The 18,410-nt window shown below is 57.8% G+C and overlaps 1 protein-coding gene across 12 annotated transcripts in view; it reads right to left on the reverse strand.

Moving 5' to 3' along the window:
* VAV2 (vav guanine nucleotide exchange factor 2) overlaps positions 1-17,867 on the reverse strand; it is a 272,198-nt gene extending 254,331 nt beyond the window's left edge. For 5 of the 12 annotated variants that reach the window (XM_053558480.1, XM_053558490.1, XM_053558471.1 and 2 more), the window contains exon 1: positions 17,182-17,845. In XM_053558480.1, coding sequence (XP_053414455.1) covers positions 17,182-17,385 — 204 coding nt within the window. In that variant the 5' untranslated portion in view covers positions 17,386-17,845. Of the gene's footprint in view, positions 1-17,181 lie in introns of all 12 variants that reach the window. The other 7 variants (XR_008373766.1, XM_053558511.1, XM_053558605.1 and 4 more) reach the window with 5 other exon arrangements.
* Between the last annotated feature and the right edge of the window lie 543 nt (positions 17,868-18,410).

Genomic DNA, 18,410 nt, shown 5'->3' on the forward strand with positions numbered 1-18,410 from the left:
AACTATTTTGGGTGTCTGGGCAGTTTAGCCAGGTGTCTGCAAAGACTGTCTTGTTACCAGAGATAAATCCCACCTGTGCGGAATTTACAGCAAGCCAGATTCAAACCGGCCCGCCCTGAGCGCAAGGCGGCAATGTCGGCCTGTTCACAGCTGCCGATAAAACGTGTGCTTCTGACAGCTACCATTAGCATGGCAGGGGCCACAGTGCACACGGAGGGAGAATCTAGCAATCAGCCCCTGCCAATCAAAGACACCTCTCTCTGGGACCTGGCTCTGGTCACCCCCAGGCCGGAGCCAGCTCCACACCCCCCACGGCGATTCACCACCCACCTTCTAGTCCAGCAAACCTGGACACAACCATGGTCAGCAGCACAGAGACAGGAAAAGCAGCAGAAAGCACAAGGCCAGGCGGGAAACACCTCAGGTGGAAAGGTGCCCACTCTGGTCCCGGCACAGTGAGGACAGACTGCTGGGAAAGCCAGCCTCCCTCTGGCGCCAGCCAGTGGCACAGCCCAACCGCCGAGCGGCGCCCCACACTGCCGGAGCCTGGCAGGGGCACCCTCTTCATCACTCGCATCCGTGTCCAAGCCACCCAGCCCTTCTGCGTTGCCAGGAGCCCTCTGTGTCTCCGTTCCCACCCCCACAACCCACCGCCGGGCAGCCCCCTTTGGACAACCCACTTGCTCAGCAGGGGGTTGTTCCAGTGGGTTGCTGGGAGTTGCTGTCACCTCCCCTAGCGTGCAGGGAGGTCCGCACCCCTGGCCTCAGCACGCCCTGCTCCCACAGCCCTGGGCCTCCACCCTGCCCACTCCCTAGGGCACCCACCCACGGAGGCTCTGCTCCACGCTCTCCCCACCACCACCACCCCACTCTGCAGGACGCTGGGTCTCACCCATCTCTCCCCTGCCCCAAGGTCAGGCAGTCACAAGTGACATGGTCACCATGCACTCACAGGCACAGGATAGCCTGGGGCAGGGCAACCCGTCCCCCACAGGAGCCCACCTGATCACCCCATATAGCCACTGACTCAGATGAACACCACTGCCCATAAGAACACGTAGAGGAGCAGATTCCAAAGTGGAGGGTAGAGACCAGTGGCCACGCTCAAGTGCTAGCCAGTGCCAGGGACTATGGCCCACCCAGGCCTGACACCGGGACCTAGACCTCCCCTACCCTCCACTGCAGTCTGTTTCACAGATGAGCAAACTGAGGCTTGTGGGGGTAACCAAGAAGCTTTCCAGGGCAACAAGCACATGGCCGGCACCTAAAGGAGAAAATTCCTTCTGTGAGGGAGGACATTGGATCAGAGACATCCCTTCGACAGAGCTGGGAACAGCTCCTGCCCTGAGCCCCAGTAGGGGCCCACAGAGGACCCTCAGGCTCCAGCCCTGCCTAGCTTCCCAGACCAATCACACAAAAGGAAGCTTCTGCCCTGAGACCCCATGAGGTGGGCCAGCGAAAGCTCCAGCTCCAGCCCACACACCTACCCTCTACCCCACAGGTTCTGGTGTCCAGTGTCCCCTGGGGGGGAAGGGTATGACTTGGCAGTCACCTCCCAATGACAGTAAATGCAAACGACTTCCTCGCTCTCTTGTTTTAATCTACAACCCTCTCCCGGAGCCTCGCTGGGTAACAGATGTTTCGTTTAAGCAGCTAAATTACCACAAAATACACCCAAAGAGATGACAGGCCAGTTTCTCCCACGGTTTATTTGCATGAGGAGGGAGTGGTGTGTGAAAATTCTATCTTCCTTTTTTTGAGAAAAACACATTTTATTACACTCGTGAGTTAAGAGGAGAGGAAAAGAGAGTGGCTGGCAGCACATGAATTAGGGAGAGGAATGTTCACACAGATACAAAGCCCAGCACATGGAGCCCACAGCACCTCAGAGAGGGCGCCAAGGCCATGGGGGGAGTGGCAAGCCATGGGTTCAAGTTCTACCATCATCTCTGCCTAAAATCCAGGATCTTTGTGCTCTGAGCCTCAGTTTCCAAAGCTTCCAAATGCTATTATCATAACCACTACCACTATGTCTGTCATGAGCCCCTTGGGTTTAATCAATTCTGACCATCTCAGTGGGCATTTCCACGGCCACCTGGAAGCAGCCCAAGGCAGGCAACTCCACTATGTCCCATGACCTTGGATGTGAGGGACTCATGTGCTCTCACCAATGCCCTCTAGCATGAGAAACTGTCTTGGCTGGTCCCCTGATGTCCAAGCACAGAGAGGCTGCCCAGGCACCAGGCCACACATCCCAGTCCTGGGATACCAGACAACAAACCAGAGAAAGCCTGAAGGCTACTGGGGGAGGCAAGACGTGGCCATCCCTCTCTGGCCTCCTGCCCAGGCTGACCATTTCCCATGCTACGGAGGACAACAATTGCTGACAAATGGAGCCCTATAACATGAAGTGCCGAGGCCCAGGCTAGAGAGGGCAAGGTGGGACAGGGCCCAGGAGCTGGTCAGGGTGTGGCTGAACCATAGTCAGGGTCTCTGCCTTCCCTCGAGAGAACTCACGATTCAAGGGCCACCTATACCCTGGGCCCAACTCACTATGGTGGGGGTGGGGGGCAAGGAGGAGTGGCCAGGGCTTCCCCCAACAGGAAGGGCGGATCCTTGTCCAATACGGTGTCCCCAGAGAGTAGGTAGAGCTCTGCAGGCAAAATGAGGTCCCTTGAGCTATGAAACTCCAGAGGCCTTGGTAACTTCAAAGAGAGCAGGTGTGAGCCCCAGAACGATGGAGGTGAGGCAGATGGCATCACCCACACTGATCAAAGTGGCTGACAGGCACGGAGTTGGGGACTTTGCCCATGGCCACACAGCAGAGGGCAGGCCAAGCCCATTTTCCTGACCCTGAAGTCCACTCAGATATTGTCACAGCTACAGTCAGCCCCAATCCCAGAAATGACCCTATCAAGAAGCCCAGCTAGCTGCACAGACCAGCCAGCCCATAACACACACTCACACACAGACAGACCAGCCAGCCCATAACACACACACACACACACACAGAGACCAGCCAGCCCATAACACACACACACACAGACCAATCAGCCCATAACACACACACACACATATGCACACGGGGCCTTGCTGCGGAGGTGAGGTTTATGGCCTGGATTTATCCACTCGATTACTCACTCCCAGACAAGACATCTGTCCTAGCCGTGGGCACTCTCAGCTCCCTCTAATGCAACAATCAAGAGGCACCACCCCCTACCCTCTCTGAGAACATCTATGGGGCTCATATTCTGGGGTGCCCCAAGTGCTGGAGACAGGGTGCAGGTGGGGAGCTCCAAGAAGCCCACATCGTTAGCTAATGAGATTCTCCCAAAGAAAACAGCAGAAAGCCCACGTCATTATTAAAAGCAGACACTGCCTTTGCCTGTCAGTTCCAGGAGACAAATGCGGCTTGAGGGGCAGCTGGCCCGCGCCAAGCCCGAGCCGCCACTGTGAGAAAACGCCTCCTTAAGAAACAGCAGAAGCTGGGATTTGTCAAGCAGAGCACGGAGCACGGAGCCCTTGACGAGGCTGCTTCCTGCAAGAGCAGTTGCATTCCCAGACCCGCGTGGGCGGCCTTTGTTGTTCCCTCCAGTGAGGGGGACTGATTCGGACACTCTCTCGAGCCCACCTCCCGTCTACTCCTGAAGTCTGAGGGGTGGTGGGCAGAAACGACGGCCCCACTGTACGTGAAAGACAACTGAGGCCCCCACACAAAGCAAGTGGCCCCAGGTCGGGCATGCCCACTGCCCCCCCATCTCCTATCCTGAGTTAGGCAGGGGACAGGGAGGGACAGCAGATGGGCAGGCACCTCCCTAGAGCTTGGTGAAGGGGCCAACTTGGAGCGGAGCAGAGGGGGTGTACATTTTGGGACTCCATGGCCTGGCTCACCACCATTCAGCCTCACTCCTGCAGAGAGAAGGGAGGACTTGAAGAAGCCCCAAGTAGCCCTGCCTGGGCACCAGCCCTACCCAGCAGCCTGAGTTAGCAAGCAGTGAAGACCCAGCACCGACGAGCGGCGCGAGAAAGGCCCATGGAAAACCACGCGAGGGCTGGGAGGAAGGCACACAGGCACCAGAGATTCGGGCATGGGCCCTCTGCACACAGGGGCAGACCCCAACGCCTCCCTGGCTGGGCCCTGCGCTTCACATACCCAGAGCACCATGGCCCTGAATCCCCTCGTCACCCTAAGCAGGAGGAACCAACGCTGTCCCACAAAACTTAAGAGAAGTGAAGAAATGGGCCACAGTCCCATAGCCAGTAAAGGACAGGCTTCTCGACCATGGGGACATTGGCCTCCTCCCAAAGTCCTCAAGGTACCCTGTCACCTGAGCACCCACACACCACTAGCCTCTGATCCTGCAAAGGACAGCCATGCGGAAAGGCACCCTGGACAGGAAGGAAACACGGAGAAGCCAGGGCCTGAGGGGCTGGCAGTGCCCAGCCCACACACTCCAACAGAACAGGGCAACATGCTCAAAAGACACATGCTCCCACCCTACCAATCCCAGTGGTTGAAGCAGGTGGGGACCCTAGATGCTCCCACACAAGGGCAGCTCCCTTGTCCCTGTCCGAAGAACACTGCCAGGCTAGCAAGACTCTTACCAGCCCATCAACACCTCCCCCCAGGAAAAAGAACACCTGGAAGGACCCAAATGCAGGGCCCTGCTCCCCCCACGAGTGAGCGATGATAGCCCACTCGGCTGACCGCAGAGAAAGAGCAGCCAGGCAGAGGGACAACAGGGAGGGAGCAGGCCTGGGGGCCAGCAACTGGCAAGTCCTGACCTGTCCCAGAAGTATCTTATCCTCACCTGGCTCAGAGCTAAAAGGCCATTACCTCCAGGAAGCCTCCTGCCCCTGCCCTAGCCACCTGCTGAGCACACACTGGCCTCCCCAGCATCCATGTGCACCTCCCCATGCTGCCCATGTAACGCCTGACTGTGTCCTCCCGCACCGTGGGCAGGGCTGGGCCAGTATACACCAGATGGACGCATCAACCTCAACAAACCAGGACCCACAACTCCTGCGTCCATGCCCAGGGCCTGGGAGGGGTCCCAAGAATCACCCACACTGTACCCTCCACACGCTGGTCTCCCACGTGGCAGCAGATGCCAGGTGAGCCGGCCAGGGCTTGGGACAGCAAGAGCCACACCAGCCACAGCTCCCACAGCTGCCTGCTCCTGTACTTGCCAAGCACACACCTGCACCACTGACGCTGCCACCTTCCCCTGCATGAATGGGGTAAACTGAGGCTCAGAAAGGTGGAGCAATTTGTCCAAGGCTAGATGTCAGCAGGCTGGGCTTGGAAATGACTCTTGATGTGACCCTCTTGCTCAATGCGCTATTCACCGCCCCCCCGAAATCCATGTTCTCCCTCCACCATGCACTGCATGCCAGGAGCTGTGGTCGGCACGGGAGGACTCTGCTTTCAGAATGTCCAGACAGGATACTGGCCTTTCTGAGTAGGCCTGAGTCTTCCAAGAACCTCCAATGTCTTGGGCCAAGGTTTCTACCAAGGCGTGTGGCTGCCCCCTATAAAGCAGGGGCTCTGGCTCAGCAGGGAACAAGCCTTGTCCACCCTCCCCTGAAAGACCTTCATTCACGTCCCCACAGAGACCAGCATTCATGTCCCCACAGAGACTGGCATGGGTTACAGCCCCAGGGGCCAGCCACCTCAAGGCCCTTGGCTGTGGCCCCAGCTTCCTTCTGCTGACACCAAAAGGCAGGTGAGGGCAGGGAAAGGAAGTGAGTGAAGGCTGCCTCTCATCACTCCCACCCAAGAGGCACAGCCAGGCTCCCTCCCAGCAGCAGCAGACACCCAGGCCTGTCCCGGCACCCATCCACCTCATGGCTTCCTCCCAGCCAGGAGCCAGGAAGGTGGACATAAACCCTGCTGGGCCCTGTCTTCTGAGGATGCCCTCACTCCCTGAGTCCACAGCAGAAAACTGCTGGACCAAACGTCACCTGCCTCCTTCCTTCCCCCTCTTTTGGCTCCCCCCTTTTGGCTTGGCCAAGTCAGGGTCTAATTCTGGGGGGCCCAGCTGGGGTGTGAGCTTCACAGAGGGGATCAAAACATGCCGGTGCTGGACAGCAAGGGTCAGTCACACGAGCCCATTCAACTTTCAAGACACCGAGTCACAGGAACTGTTAGTATCTGCATTGTTCCCAATTTATAGACAGGAAAACTGAGGCCCAGAGAATTGATGTGATTTGCCCAGAATCACACACTGACAAATGACAAAGATGGAACACAAAATCCAGCTCCCCACCAAGCCGGGGACCTTCCCAGAACGGTCACAGGAAGACTCCACAGGGCTGGCCCACCCACTTGGGCCCCCAGGAGTGCCTCAGGCCTGAGAAAATGCCTGAATACATGAAACTAGAGTATTCACTTTATGCCAGTACAGTCCTAAGACCTTCGATACTTTCAAGGACAAAGGGCCATGAGTGTCTCTTCTGTCACGGCCTGCTCAAATGACCTCACGTGATTCTCCTCCCAGCTCCACAGAGGAGACACCATCCATTTTAATTGTGAGAAAACACACCTATTACAGGAACTGACCCCGTGTGACATGTAGTATGTTGACAATGACCCAACACCCCTATCGGATTCCAGAACATTTTCATCCCCCAACAGAAACCTGTGCCCATCAGCCCTTCTCCCCAACCCCCGGCAGCCACCAGCCCACGTTCTGTCCCACGGATGTGTCTCCTCAGGACATTTCATAGATGAAATCCTACTCTCCTTGTCCTCTGGGGTCTGGCTTCTCTCCTGAAGCATCGTGCATTAAGTTCACGCGGGTCGTAGCGAGTGTCAGATAATATTCCAGAATGGATGAGCCATGCACTGTCCGTGCACACGTCCCTTAGCCCACAGAGGGGGAAACTGAGGCTCCAAGGTGGCAAGCTCAGGTGCACACAGTGATGGGGGTAAAGTCAGGACTCCAGCCTTCGTCGTGGCTTCACTGCGCTGTGAGTGGAGGCCACAGGGACAGAGAGTTGGCCTCTTCCTCAGCCAGTAACATGGATGCCCAGAGAGGGCCCACACCCAGCTCCGGGCCCAGGTCCTGCCCAGCTGCCCAGTCTCCAGCCTGCTTCCCTCAACCAGTAAGTGGAGGAGGCACCTCAAGCAGAGAGACCCCAGAATCCAATGGATGCTCAGGGGCTGGGAAAGGGATGAAGAGTGTGGGGGCAGGGGGCACAATGGCTCACACCTGTGATCCCAGCACTCTGAGAAATCGAGGAAAGAAGATCCTTTGTGCTCAAGAGTTGGAGACCAGCCTGGGCAAGAGCAAGACCCCGTCTCTACTAAAAATAATAAAGATCAGCCAGGCACTGTGGTGGGAGCCTGTAGTCCTAGCTACTCGGGAAGCAGAGGCAGGAAGATTGCTTAAACCCAGGAATTTGAGGTTGCTGTGAGCTAGGCTGATGCCACGACACTATAGTCTGGGCAATAGACCGAGACTCTGCCTCAAAAAAAAGTGGGGGTGGGGTAGGTAGAGGGAGGATCTGAGCATGAGGCACCCCAGCCCTGGGTCTAGGACACAGGGTATCACTACACAAAAGCTTGCCCGGGTGCCCCGTGCACACCAGGCAACAGCTCTGGGGCCAGACACCCTCATAGGTGGTCACACAATGGGAGAGCCCAGTCCCACCCAGGACCACTCTGCACCCAGCACCTCTGGTTCCTGACAACAGTCCTTGAAGGCCAGACAGTGAAGGAGGGGGTAGGTGTCTGGAGCTGCACCTCAGCATGTGGCCTGCCTCCTGCTGGTCTCCAGACACCCTGGAGGAGAAAACAAAGCAGAAAAACCAAAACATAGTCCTCAGAACTCTGGGAGCAGCTGGTCAAGGGCAAGGCCCCTGGAGTACAAAAGTCCAGGGCCAAGTCCAGCCCAGCCTCTCACAGGCAGAGTGGCCCTGGCCTGTGGCTGAGCACCTTGGCCTCTGCTCCTCAACGAGCAGCATACTCAGGACTTGTGTCTACAATATAAAAAAAAAAAAAAAACTAGCTGGGCATGGGGGCAGGTGCCTGTGGTCTCAGCTACTCAAGAGGCTGAGACAGGAGATCACTTGAACACAGGAGTTCAAGGCTGCAGTGAGTTATGATAATTCCACTGCACTCCAGCCTGGGTGACAGAGACAGACCTTGTCTCAGAAAAAAAGAAAAAGAAAAATTCTCCCACCTGATGCAGATGACAAGCAAAAAGGGTTCGAGGAGAGAATGGGAGGACTCTGGGTTTGTGAACCTCTGCCTTTGAAACCAAGAGTACAAAGCAAAACAAACAGAAGCACTTATCACTTCAAGGTTAAGCTGGCTCAGGGGAATGAGGAGCAGGTCTGCTAAAGTGATTTTTTCTTTTTTTTTGGCCGGGGCTGGGTTTGAACCCATCACCTCCGGCATATGGGACCGGCGCCCTACTCCTTGAGCCACAGGCACCACCTGAAGTGATTTTTCTTAATCCTCCTAGGAACTCTGTGAAGACCACAAAAGACTCCCTCCAGTCAGCGCTGTTCTACCCAGACCAGGGGCCCATGCTGAAAGACCTCAGGACACCTAACTCAGGGCTGCGACCCCCAGCCTGGCCCGCAGCTCAAGCTCCCACAGCACAATCCTGTCCTCTCAGTGTTTGTTTCCCTTGTTTATCTTTTGGATTCAGAAGCCAAAACAGCTGTGGCAGATCACTGTCCGGTCGAAGAGCCCCTCCAAGCTCAGAGTTTCCAAGGGGCAGTTGAGCGTGGTGCCTGCCCCCCGCGGGGCACACCAGCCCACAAACATCCCAGCCAGGGGCTATCATGGGGAAGGGCAGGGCGTGGGGCATGGACTAGGACTTGGGTCTCAGAGGGCCCAGTGCTGTCCCCACTCACAGCCCAACTGCACACAAGGCCAGGACACAGGGAGGCAGGTCCCCAGGTGGGGGCTGCACAGAGACAGCTCAGTATGGGGGTGGCTGAGGGGAGTCCCAGGGCACCAAGAGGCAGCGGATACCACACAGCCATCCGGAACCCAGACAGAGGATGTTGACAGAGCTGGGGGGACAAGCCTATGGGACACTTCCTGAGGCAGAAACACAGAGCCAGGAGCCACAGCCGCTCCAAAAGGCAGCCCAATCCCCAGCCTCATCAGAGGAGCCCCTTCACAGTGACCCGGGGCCCTTGAGGACCCTTCCCCAGAGACCAGTGACCTCTCGGGGCCTGCCCTGCCCCCAGCCTCATCAGAGGAGCCCATTCACAGTGGCCTGGGGCCCTTGAGGACCCCTCCCCCAGAGACCAGTGACCTCTCAGGGCCTGCCCTGCCCCACTGCTGAGCTGAAATGACACTTGGGGAGTGCAGGTGCACGTGGGGAGGGGAAGACAAGGACAGACAGGAGGCCTGCCTAGGAGTCTCCCCTGGACCATGGACCCTGCCTCCTGCCTTCTTTCTCCTTCTGCGTCAGAAAGTGCCATATTTTTTCTACTTTTTCTACTGGTCAATCCTTTATCCTGTCCCCTCCTCCAGAAAGTTAGCAGCACAAAGACAGGATTCTACCTCAGCTGCCCAATGTCCAAGAGCAAGTGCTCAGCCAATGGGAGTTGAGTAAACCACAGGGCGAGCCCCCTCCCAACCATTGGGAGCAGGTGATGGCACAGCCCAGAAGCCCTGGGCCAAAGGGCAGAGCCAGCCAGTCCAGGGTCCATCTCTGGACTTGGGCACCCAAGCTCTGTCTCCCAACCTCTCCACCATCTCAAGGACCATGCTGGGGTCTGGGCACCCCCATGGCCACATGATCTCTACCCCTCCCCTCCCCCATTAATGGAGCAGAGCTAGCCTTCCCTGCCTCTATCCTGCCCTACCCACTGCCTCGCAGGGTATCCCCAGGGCAGGAGAGGTTCCAGTGGTGAGTGATTTTGAAATAAACCCTACCAGGGCAGAACCAAGGTGCACAGCTTTCTCCAGCTTGAACCCCAGGCACATTGAGGCAAAGGGGCCCAGCAGCAGACATCTCCCCCACGAGACCAGGGCACTCCCCATGCCAGCACAAGGGTCAATCACCCACCCCCATCCAGCCAGCTGCCAGCAACTTTGGAACCTCCCTCACCCCACCTCTCCAAGTCTCAGACTCTTCCCCTGCCTCCAGGGAAACACCATCCCCGCCTGGGGAATGCAGTTTGCAAGGTCAGCTCAGGACAACCTCCCCTATGAATCCCTCTGCAATCACCCTGCCCCTGGGGTCCAAACTCCCGTCAGCTAAGGACAAGCAGGGTCTCAGACCACACCCGCAGATATGCTACACACCCACGGGTCTGGGGAGACGCAGCAGAGAGGAGCGAGGCCCTTCAGTAGGCATCAGGGGCACCAGCAGGTTCAGCCTCACCCCAGGGACTATTCAGTCCCTTCCCATCTCAGACTTAAACATTGTCCTGGTCTCCAGGCTCCCCTGGGAGCCTGGGCCTGATGCTGCTCACCCCAGAACAGCCTCCTTCTGCAGACAGGTACTGGGGCCACAGCACATGCACCGTCCTGCGCACCCTGCCCTCTGGGGCACCAAGGGTGTTAGCTCAGCTGCAGCCAGGCAGCAGGGGGAGGTGCAAAGAAGGCAGCAGCCATCCAGGAGCAGAGCCACATGAGTTTATGTCTTGGTCCAGCAACACTCTTCAGCCCCAGTTTCCAGATGGAGGATGGCCCCTGGTGTTGGGGAACTGCACAGCCATAAAGAGGTCCTTGGAGATACTTAGTGAATGCAATGGACTGCCTGAAATGGCAGTATTAGGGACCACATAACCACTGGGCCGGGATGGAATCTTAATGCTGACCATGTCTCTCCCACTCAGTCTCTTCATCTGAAATGGGATGACTGTTGCTGCATTGCAGGCTTTGGGAAAAAATCAGCGTAAAAACGTGTGCCTGGTGTTGGCCTGGCAGCAGGCCCCCTAACTCTCAGGGCACTGCACCCCACTCCTGCCGGCTGAGTCCCACTGGCCCTGGCCCACCGCCTGGCCCTCTTTGCATCCAGAGTGGGCCCCAGTGGGCACCCTGCAGGAGCTGCTCTGCTCCTGGGCGGCTGCTGCCTTCTCTGCACCTCCCCCTGCTGCCTGGCCTCCCACCGCTGAAACTTGAGAAGCCACAGCCATGGACATGGCTTGGACAGGGATAGGAAACTGGCCAGGGGACAAACATGTTTCCCCACAGGTATCTTCAAAGGACATTAGGCTGCAACCATCCAGGTCCTTCCAAAGGGATGAGGACAACTTCCTCCAGGGACAAGGCGTCCTTGGTCAGCTAGGTCTCATGGTAAGAAAGGCCTCAATGGGGCAAAGAGGTGGGGGACACTCACCACGTCAGGCCCCCACGAGGTCCTGTATCCCATTGAGGCTCCAGCCCCCCACTGGCACCACTGAAAGCCCCATCCCCGCACTGTAAGACCCCACATCTCTACAGCCCAAATCACAGGCAGACATGTGTCGTGGCTGATACAGGACCCTGACCTCACCCTGCTACTCAGAATTCCCCTTGGTTTCATGATGGTCCATGCCAAAGTCAGATTTTTCCCATTCATACACACGGCATCCACAACTCACTAACACCAGCATCAAGTCATGCCTACTCCATGCCCTGGGCAGACTGACCCACGCCCGTGTAAGACCTGGACACAGGCCTGAAGGACCCACCCCAGCCAGTCCAGGTCACTAGCAGCCTCGCTGCCCCCCCAACCCTCCCCCAAAGCTGGGAAATTGGTGCTTCTGGGCCTTGTTTCCACTGCTCATCCATCCCCAGCCTTTTCAGGCAATATCCTAAATCCCTCTCCTCAATGAAACCTGAATCCCACAGACATACTGTTGATGTGTTTCATCTCCGCTTTACTCATAAAAATAAGATTTCTCCACCCCCAAAGGTTTAATGTGCATCCCCTCCATGACAGTAAAGCTACTGTTGAGAATGCATAGGTTAAATGAAATATATTATTAAAATATGGCCAGTTGGCTCAGGGACTGTAGCTCACATGGCTAAAGCGCCAGCCACATATACCAGAGCTGGCATGTTCGAACCCAGCCCAGGCCTGCCAAACAACAATGACAACTACAACCAAAAAATAGCCTCCCAGCTACTTGGGAGGCTTAGGCAAGAGAATCACTTAAGTCCAAGAGTTGGAGGTTGCCGTGAGCTATGACACCATAGCACTCTACCCAGGGTGACAGCTTGAGGCTGTCTCAAAAAAAAAAATATATATATATATATATATGGCCAGTTGAGATGGCTCACACCTGTAATCCCAGCACTCTGGGAGGCGGAGGCAGGCAGATTGCTTAAGCTCATGAGTTCAAGACCAGCTTGAGCAAGAGTGAGACCCTGTCTCTACTAAAAATGAAAAACTGAGGCAAGAGGATCACTTGAGCCCAAGAGTTTGAGATTGGTGTGAGCTATGATGCCATGGCACTCTGCCCAGGGTGACAAAGTGGGATTTATAATTAAAAAAATTTTTTTTAATTAAATAAAATCAGTGTTAATGCATTTCTTTTTACTTTTTTCCTCCTTTCTTTTTTTTTTTTTTTTGCAGTTTTTGGCCAGGGCTGGGTTTGAATCCGCCACCTCTGGCATATGGGGCCAGCACCCTACTCCTTTGAGCCACAGGCGCTGTCTCATTTCTTTTTACTTTTTTATTACGACCACAAGAAATTTTAAAACAGAGATGAGGCTCACATTACATTTCTATCTGGCAGCACTGATAGAGACAGAAAACAAACACACATGTAAACTGAGGACATACATGGATGTACGGACACCCGTGACTATGAACACACACATCCATTCCCCGGGGTGGACCCTGAGAACGCCCAGGAGCAGGAACACCCCAGCTGCACTGAGCGCCCCTCGTCCCAATCTTGGCTTCTAAGTACCCCTCTTGACTACCCGGGAAGCAGAGCTCCCTGGAGAAACAGCTGATTTCTGAGCCGAGACAAAGAAAATACAAGATCAGCCAGGAACATCTTTTCAGGCACAACATTTCCACATTCTTTGCAGCTCTAAATATGATCAAGACAAGTAAAAAGACACAGGGAAGGCAGCTTAAAGCTGTTCTCCCTGGCCAAACGGGGACAATTTGAGCACCAACACTGTCATATAAACAATGACAGTGACAAATTATAATGCATGGAATAAAACAGAGCCTTAAGCCAAAGTAGAGAGGTGGAGGGAGGGAAAAGACAGAAAAGAGATGGAGGGGGAGGGAAGGAGGGAAGAAGAGAGGGAGAGAGTAAGGGATCTTCGTATCAACGCAAAGTACCTTCTCTAAAATACATTTTCACTGCAAAGGAGAAGATAGCAGCTTCAGGATGGTCTAGGAAACCCCATCCTAATCTAGCAGTGAAACTGGCCATCCCCAGCAAGAGGGCAAATGCAAGGCTTGCACCACCTGCCAGGGGGTGAAGGGAAGAGGGCCACCTGAATGGATGAGATGGCCACACTGTGGTTACAGAGGAGAGTGCCCAACTTGACTGCAGGACACACGGTGAACACCCAGGGGGCACAGCACCAAGCTGCCAACTTACCCTCAATGGCTCAAAAAGGTTATTTGTACCGCACTTAGAACTCTTCCATGAGTCAAATGTTTTTATAAATGAAATCTACCAATAAAGAGGAAGAAGAAAAGAAAAGGCTCCCTGTCTCCCTTACAGCCAGCCTTCCCCCCTCCACCCCCAACCACCCTTCTCCTGCTTCTCCTCCTCCCGCTTCAGTCTCACAGACCACCTGCCTGCACTGGGGGAACTGAATGTTGCTTTCTCAGCCAGCAAGCATCTCACCACCCCCACTGGGCACCCCTGCTGAGTGCCCTTGCTTGACCAAAGCTCCATGAGAGCAGAGACAGAGCCAGCGTGCTCCTTGCCCCACATTAGGTGCAGAGCCTGTGTGGTGTGTGGCAGCTCAGGGATTACTCCTGGACTGTAGGAGCAAAGAGATGAAGGGAAGGGATGAAGGGAGGCCAGGCTTGCAGGACCAGATGCCACACAGCCCTGCCTAGGAGGGGCTCCTGACCACTGCCACAATGTGCCTGTCCCTCCACCTGCACTCGCACTCTGCCCAGTTCCTGAGTTCTACAGAGCAAGCACCAAGGGAACTCTGGTGGTAAAACAGAGCAGAGCGCGCAAGGCCAAAGGCATGCCTAGGGCATTGGGAGCCCCTGATGCCAAGAGGGTGGAATCAGAGGCGGCTTCCAAGAGGAGAAGCCCCAAAGCCAGCCCCTGCAGGAGGAGCCAGTCTAGAAGAGGAGGTCTCAGAGTGGGCACAGCACGTAATGGGCAGAGGCCGAAAAGGCATGAGGGGGCAGCACACCAGAAAGTGGGCAGGCTAGAGTGTCAGAGAAAAGGAAGCAGGCGTTGAGGTGGGGGTACAAACCCCAGCCGCCCCAGCCCCGAGCCTTCTCTATGCTGCACCCCCCCAGACAGCTGCCTGCTCTGCTCAGTAGGGTGTGGGTAGGTCAGAGGCTGGACTATTGGCACCCTTTTAAAGGGGCAAGCTGCAGCCCACCATTCAGGCTGTCTGCTGGCAAGGCCAAGCCCTGGAGCTTGTGCCAAAGCCACCCCAGACACACTTGGTCTCTCATCAGGATCAGCAGATTGTGGTCATACCTAATTAGTTTAATTAAACCCATGCTGGCTTCCAGGCATTTTGAATAAAAAAATAAAATAAGGCCAGGCCCAATAGCTCACGCCTATAATCTCAGCACTCTGAGGGGCCAAGGCGGGTGGATCCCTTCACCGCAGGAGTTCAAGACCAGCCTGAGCAAGAGCGAGGCACTAAACTAAAAACAGAAAAAAATGGGCAGCGCCTGTGGCTCACTGAGTAGGGCCCTGGCCCTATATACCGAGGGTGGCAGGTTCAAACCCAGCCCCGGCCAAACTGCAACAAAAAATAGCCAGGCATTGTGGCCGGCGCCTGTGGTCCCAGCTACTCGGGAGGCTGAGGCAGGAGACTCGCCTAAGCCCAAGAGCTGGAGGTTGCTGTGAGCTGTGACGCCACAGCACTCTACCAAGGTGACAAAGTGAGACTCTGTCTCTAAAAATAATAATAGTAATAAATAAAAGTAGAAAAAATTAACTGGGTATTGAGGCCAGGAGTTCAAGACCAGCTGAGGCAGTATACTGAGACCCTGTCTCTACAAAAAATAGAAAAATTAACCTAGTGTGGTGAAATGTACCTGTAGTCCCAGCTACTCAGGGAAGGAAGGAAGTTAGGAGGCCAGAAGATCACATGAGACTGTGACCTCCCTCAGCAAATCCTTAGGACATGACAATGAAGTGGCTCCTATTACTGTCCTTAGCACAGAACAGGGGAAACTAAAGCCCCAAAGGTCCTCACCTCCCGGGGTGGGGGTGGGGGGTCTTCTAAGATTCAATCAAAGCATGTGGCCACACCGACATAAGGACACTCATCCACTGGTCCTCCCTGCCACCCAGCCTCCCAAGACCCTCTCCCTAAGCCTGGGCAGCAGGACTCAAGAGAACTGTGTCAATGTTGGTGCTGCAGCTCCCTCAAAGCCTCCAGAGACCCCAGAAGTCTCCGAGTTGAATTTGCAGCAGCGATGCTGAGCCAGAACCAGCCACCTGTCAAGGCCAGTGCCCCTCCTCCTCCCACACTTCCCGAACCACGGCTGGGGAGGGGCTAGCTCCAGGCCCAAGCAAGGCTGAGCTCTGCCCAGCCCCCTCTGTGCAGACCCAGCCACTGCCTCTGCCAGGAGCACTGGCCTTCCTGCCAATCAGCCAGCCGGAACCCTGCCTGCCCAGAGGGAGCCAGCCAGGGCAGCCCGGCAGTTCAAATCAAAGACACTCCTACCAGGCCCAGCAGTCTACCCACGGAGAGTCCCTCGCCCTCGATTTCTCCAGCCGTAAAATGGGAAAGTACTTCGCAGCCGCCCGCGGCCTCTGAGGCCGGACAGAGGGGCAGGTCTGTGAAAGCTCTGCAGTGCGCAGCGCAGGCCTGGGCTCTTCTGGTCTGTCATGACCCAGTGGGAAGGCGGAGGCCCCTTCCCGCCTCAGGGCTCTCCTTTGTCAGCAGCCACCCCCAACGCCCTGGAGGGGAGGGCCCGTCTCCTAGGAAACGCGCACCGCCGAAGGGCAGAGGCCTCGCAGCCTGGAGCCCTGACTCACTCCATCCCTCGGCACCGCGTTTTCCCAAGTCCCACTCCCGAATGGCCTCTGTCCACGCGGAGTTTCCGAGGGCGGCTCGGTAAGCGGCTACCGGGCTGCAGGCAGTCGCTCCTGGGCAGTGCTGCCTGGACCGGAGCGGAGCCCCCACCCCTCCTTTGCTTCCCCCATCTCTTCAAAGCTGCTCGGGGCGGGGGTTCTGCGACCCCCGAAGGGAAGGACGGCAGAACGGGTTCTCGATTCGGCTCCAGTCTTGGCCAAGTTCCCTCGGGCCAAGAAAAGCAGCTCTGGCCGGCGGAGCGGACATTTTCCTGCCGGGCCCTGTGGCTACACGCGTGCCTTCTCCACGACAAAGGCCACACTCGAGGGCCAGACGGAGGGGTGGGGGGTGTTAGGGAAGCGACGGGGACTCCAGCTGGCGCCAAGTCCTCTGGCCCTGAAGGCCTCTGAAGCGGCTCGATCCCAGCCCAGGTCCTGGAAGAGGTGGAGGCCGGCGAGGGGCGCGCCACGGGCTCACCCGCTCCTCGGGGCCGAGAGCTCCCACCCCGCCCTACCCGACCCCTCAGGCCCCACCCTGGGCAGGCCCGGGAAGCGCGCTCGCTGGTCCTCCCGGCGTCCAGCCATCAGTTGGAAAGTCCAAGGAGGCGACCCTCGACGCGGCCCCCCCTGGGGGGGGGCAGAAGGGACTGTTGCAGGGCCCCGGCCCAGGAGAGAGGATGGCAATGCTACGAGTCTCCCCCTATTCCGGGAGGCGCAGACTGAGGAAGAGGCTCACCCGATTAGTACCCGCGGGCAGTAGAGGTACGCCCCAGGTTTGGGGGACTTTAGCCAACTTTGCGCCTCCGGAGGTCTCCACTCAGTGCAGCCAGGCTGCTTGGAGGCCCCGGGCGCGCCCTCTCTACCGCCCCTCCCGCAACCCGGAGACGTACGTCCCCAAGCACCAGCAGCCCCAGCCAGTGTGACCAGACCATCGGCGGCTGCGACCCGGCCGTTCGAATCTGCGCGTCGGGCTGCAAGAACGCCCTAGCAACGGCGCCCCTCCCGCGGCGCTCGGACGCTCACCTGGGACATCTGCGGCCGGAAATTGATGTCCTTGAGGTCTATGGAGCCGGGGGAGAGGTTGTGCAGCAGCTGGCACAGGAGGACTCCGTCCCGCAGCGCCTGCGCCAGGTCAAAGACCACGGCCGAGGGCCACACGACGCGGTGGTTGGGCGGCAGGACCTTGCAGTCGATGAGCCAGCGACCACATTGCCGCCACTGCTCCATGGCGCCCGCCGCGGCCCCTGGGCCCGCCCGCTCAGGGCAGCTAGCGAGCCGAAGTGCGGCGACCGCTGGGCATCCCGCCTGCCCGCGCGGGGCTCGGCGGCCGGGGCGGGGCTTCGCGCTGGCGGCCCGGGTCCCGGCTGCGCCGCGGCGCGTCCCCTCCTCTTCCTCCTCCTCGGGCTCCTAGCGGGCCGCCGCTCCAGCCCACGTGCGGCCCCTGGGGGGGCGCCGGACAGCGCTCCGGGTTCCCCTTCACACACTCAAGTGTCCACGGGTCCCGGGCCAGGTCCCAAGCCGCCCGCCGCCGCAGCGCTCCCCGATCAGCCCCGCGGGGCGCCGCATTCTGCGCTCTGGGCGCCCCGCGGCCGCTGCCGCTCCGGCCCCTCCCGAGACAAAGGCCCGGCGGGTCGCTCCCTCCTCGCGTCCCGGGTCTGGGCCTCCCGAGTCGCCGCTGCTTTGTTGGCTCCGCCCGCCCGCCCGCTCGCCCGCTCCGCGCTCAGCACTCTGCACTCAGCGACCCAAGCTCTGTCTCGGCGACTTCGCTGCTGCCGGGCGCTAGGAGCGCAGGGGGCGCGGCCAAGGCCAGGCGGGGCCGGAGGCGGGGCCAACCCACACGCCTGGCACCGCCCCCGCCCCACTTCCTGCCCTGCTGCAGCCCGCGAAAGTTGCGGTGGGCGGGGCCTCCGGCGCTGGCTGGCGTCCCGCCGGTTTCTGCGAAGGGCACCGGGACTTTTGGGGGTCCTTCTCCGGGAGAGAGTGACCTCTTCTTCTGTGGAGTGATGACCGGGCGTCCCTCTTTTGTGCCGCCAGACCTCCGCGGAAGTTAGGCGGTAGCCCCTGTTGCGCTAGGGGCCCTCGCATGGCCGTCCGTGAAGGACAGGCCTGGGAGGGGGCACTGGGCTGGGCCGAGGCTTCTTGCATCTCCTTGGCGCATCCAGCTGCCGTAGCGGTTGGAGGCACAAGGACCTAGCGGGATAACTCGAGGATGGAGGCTTCGCGGTGGACAAGTACTCCCCAGAGCTCCTTCC

This window comes from Nycticebus coucang, chromosome 2, assembly GCF_027406575.1.
Source record: "Nycticebus coucang isolate mNycCou1 chromosome 2, mNycCou1.pri, whole genome shotgun sequence".
In the NCBI taxonomy this organism is placed as follows: Eukaryota; Metazoa; Chordata; class Mammalia; order Primates; family Lorisidae; genus Nycticebus; species Nycticebus coucang.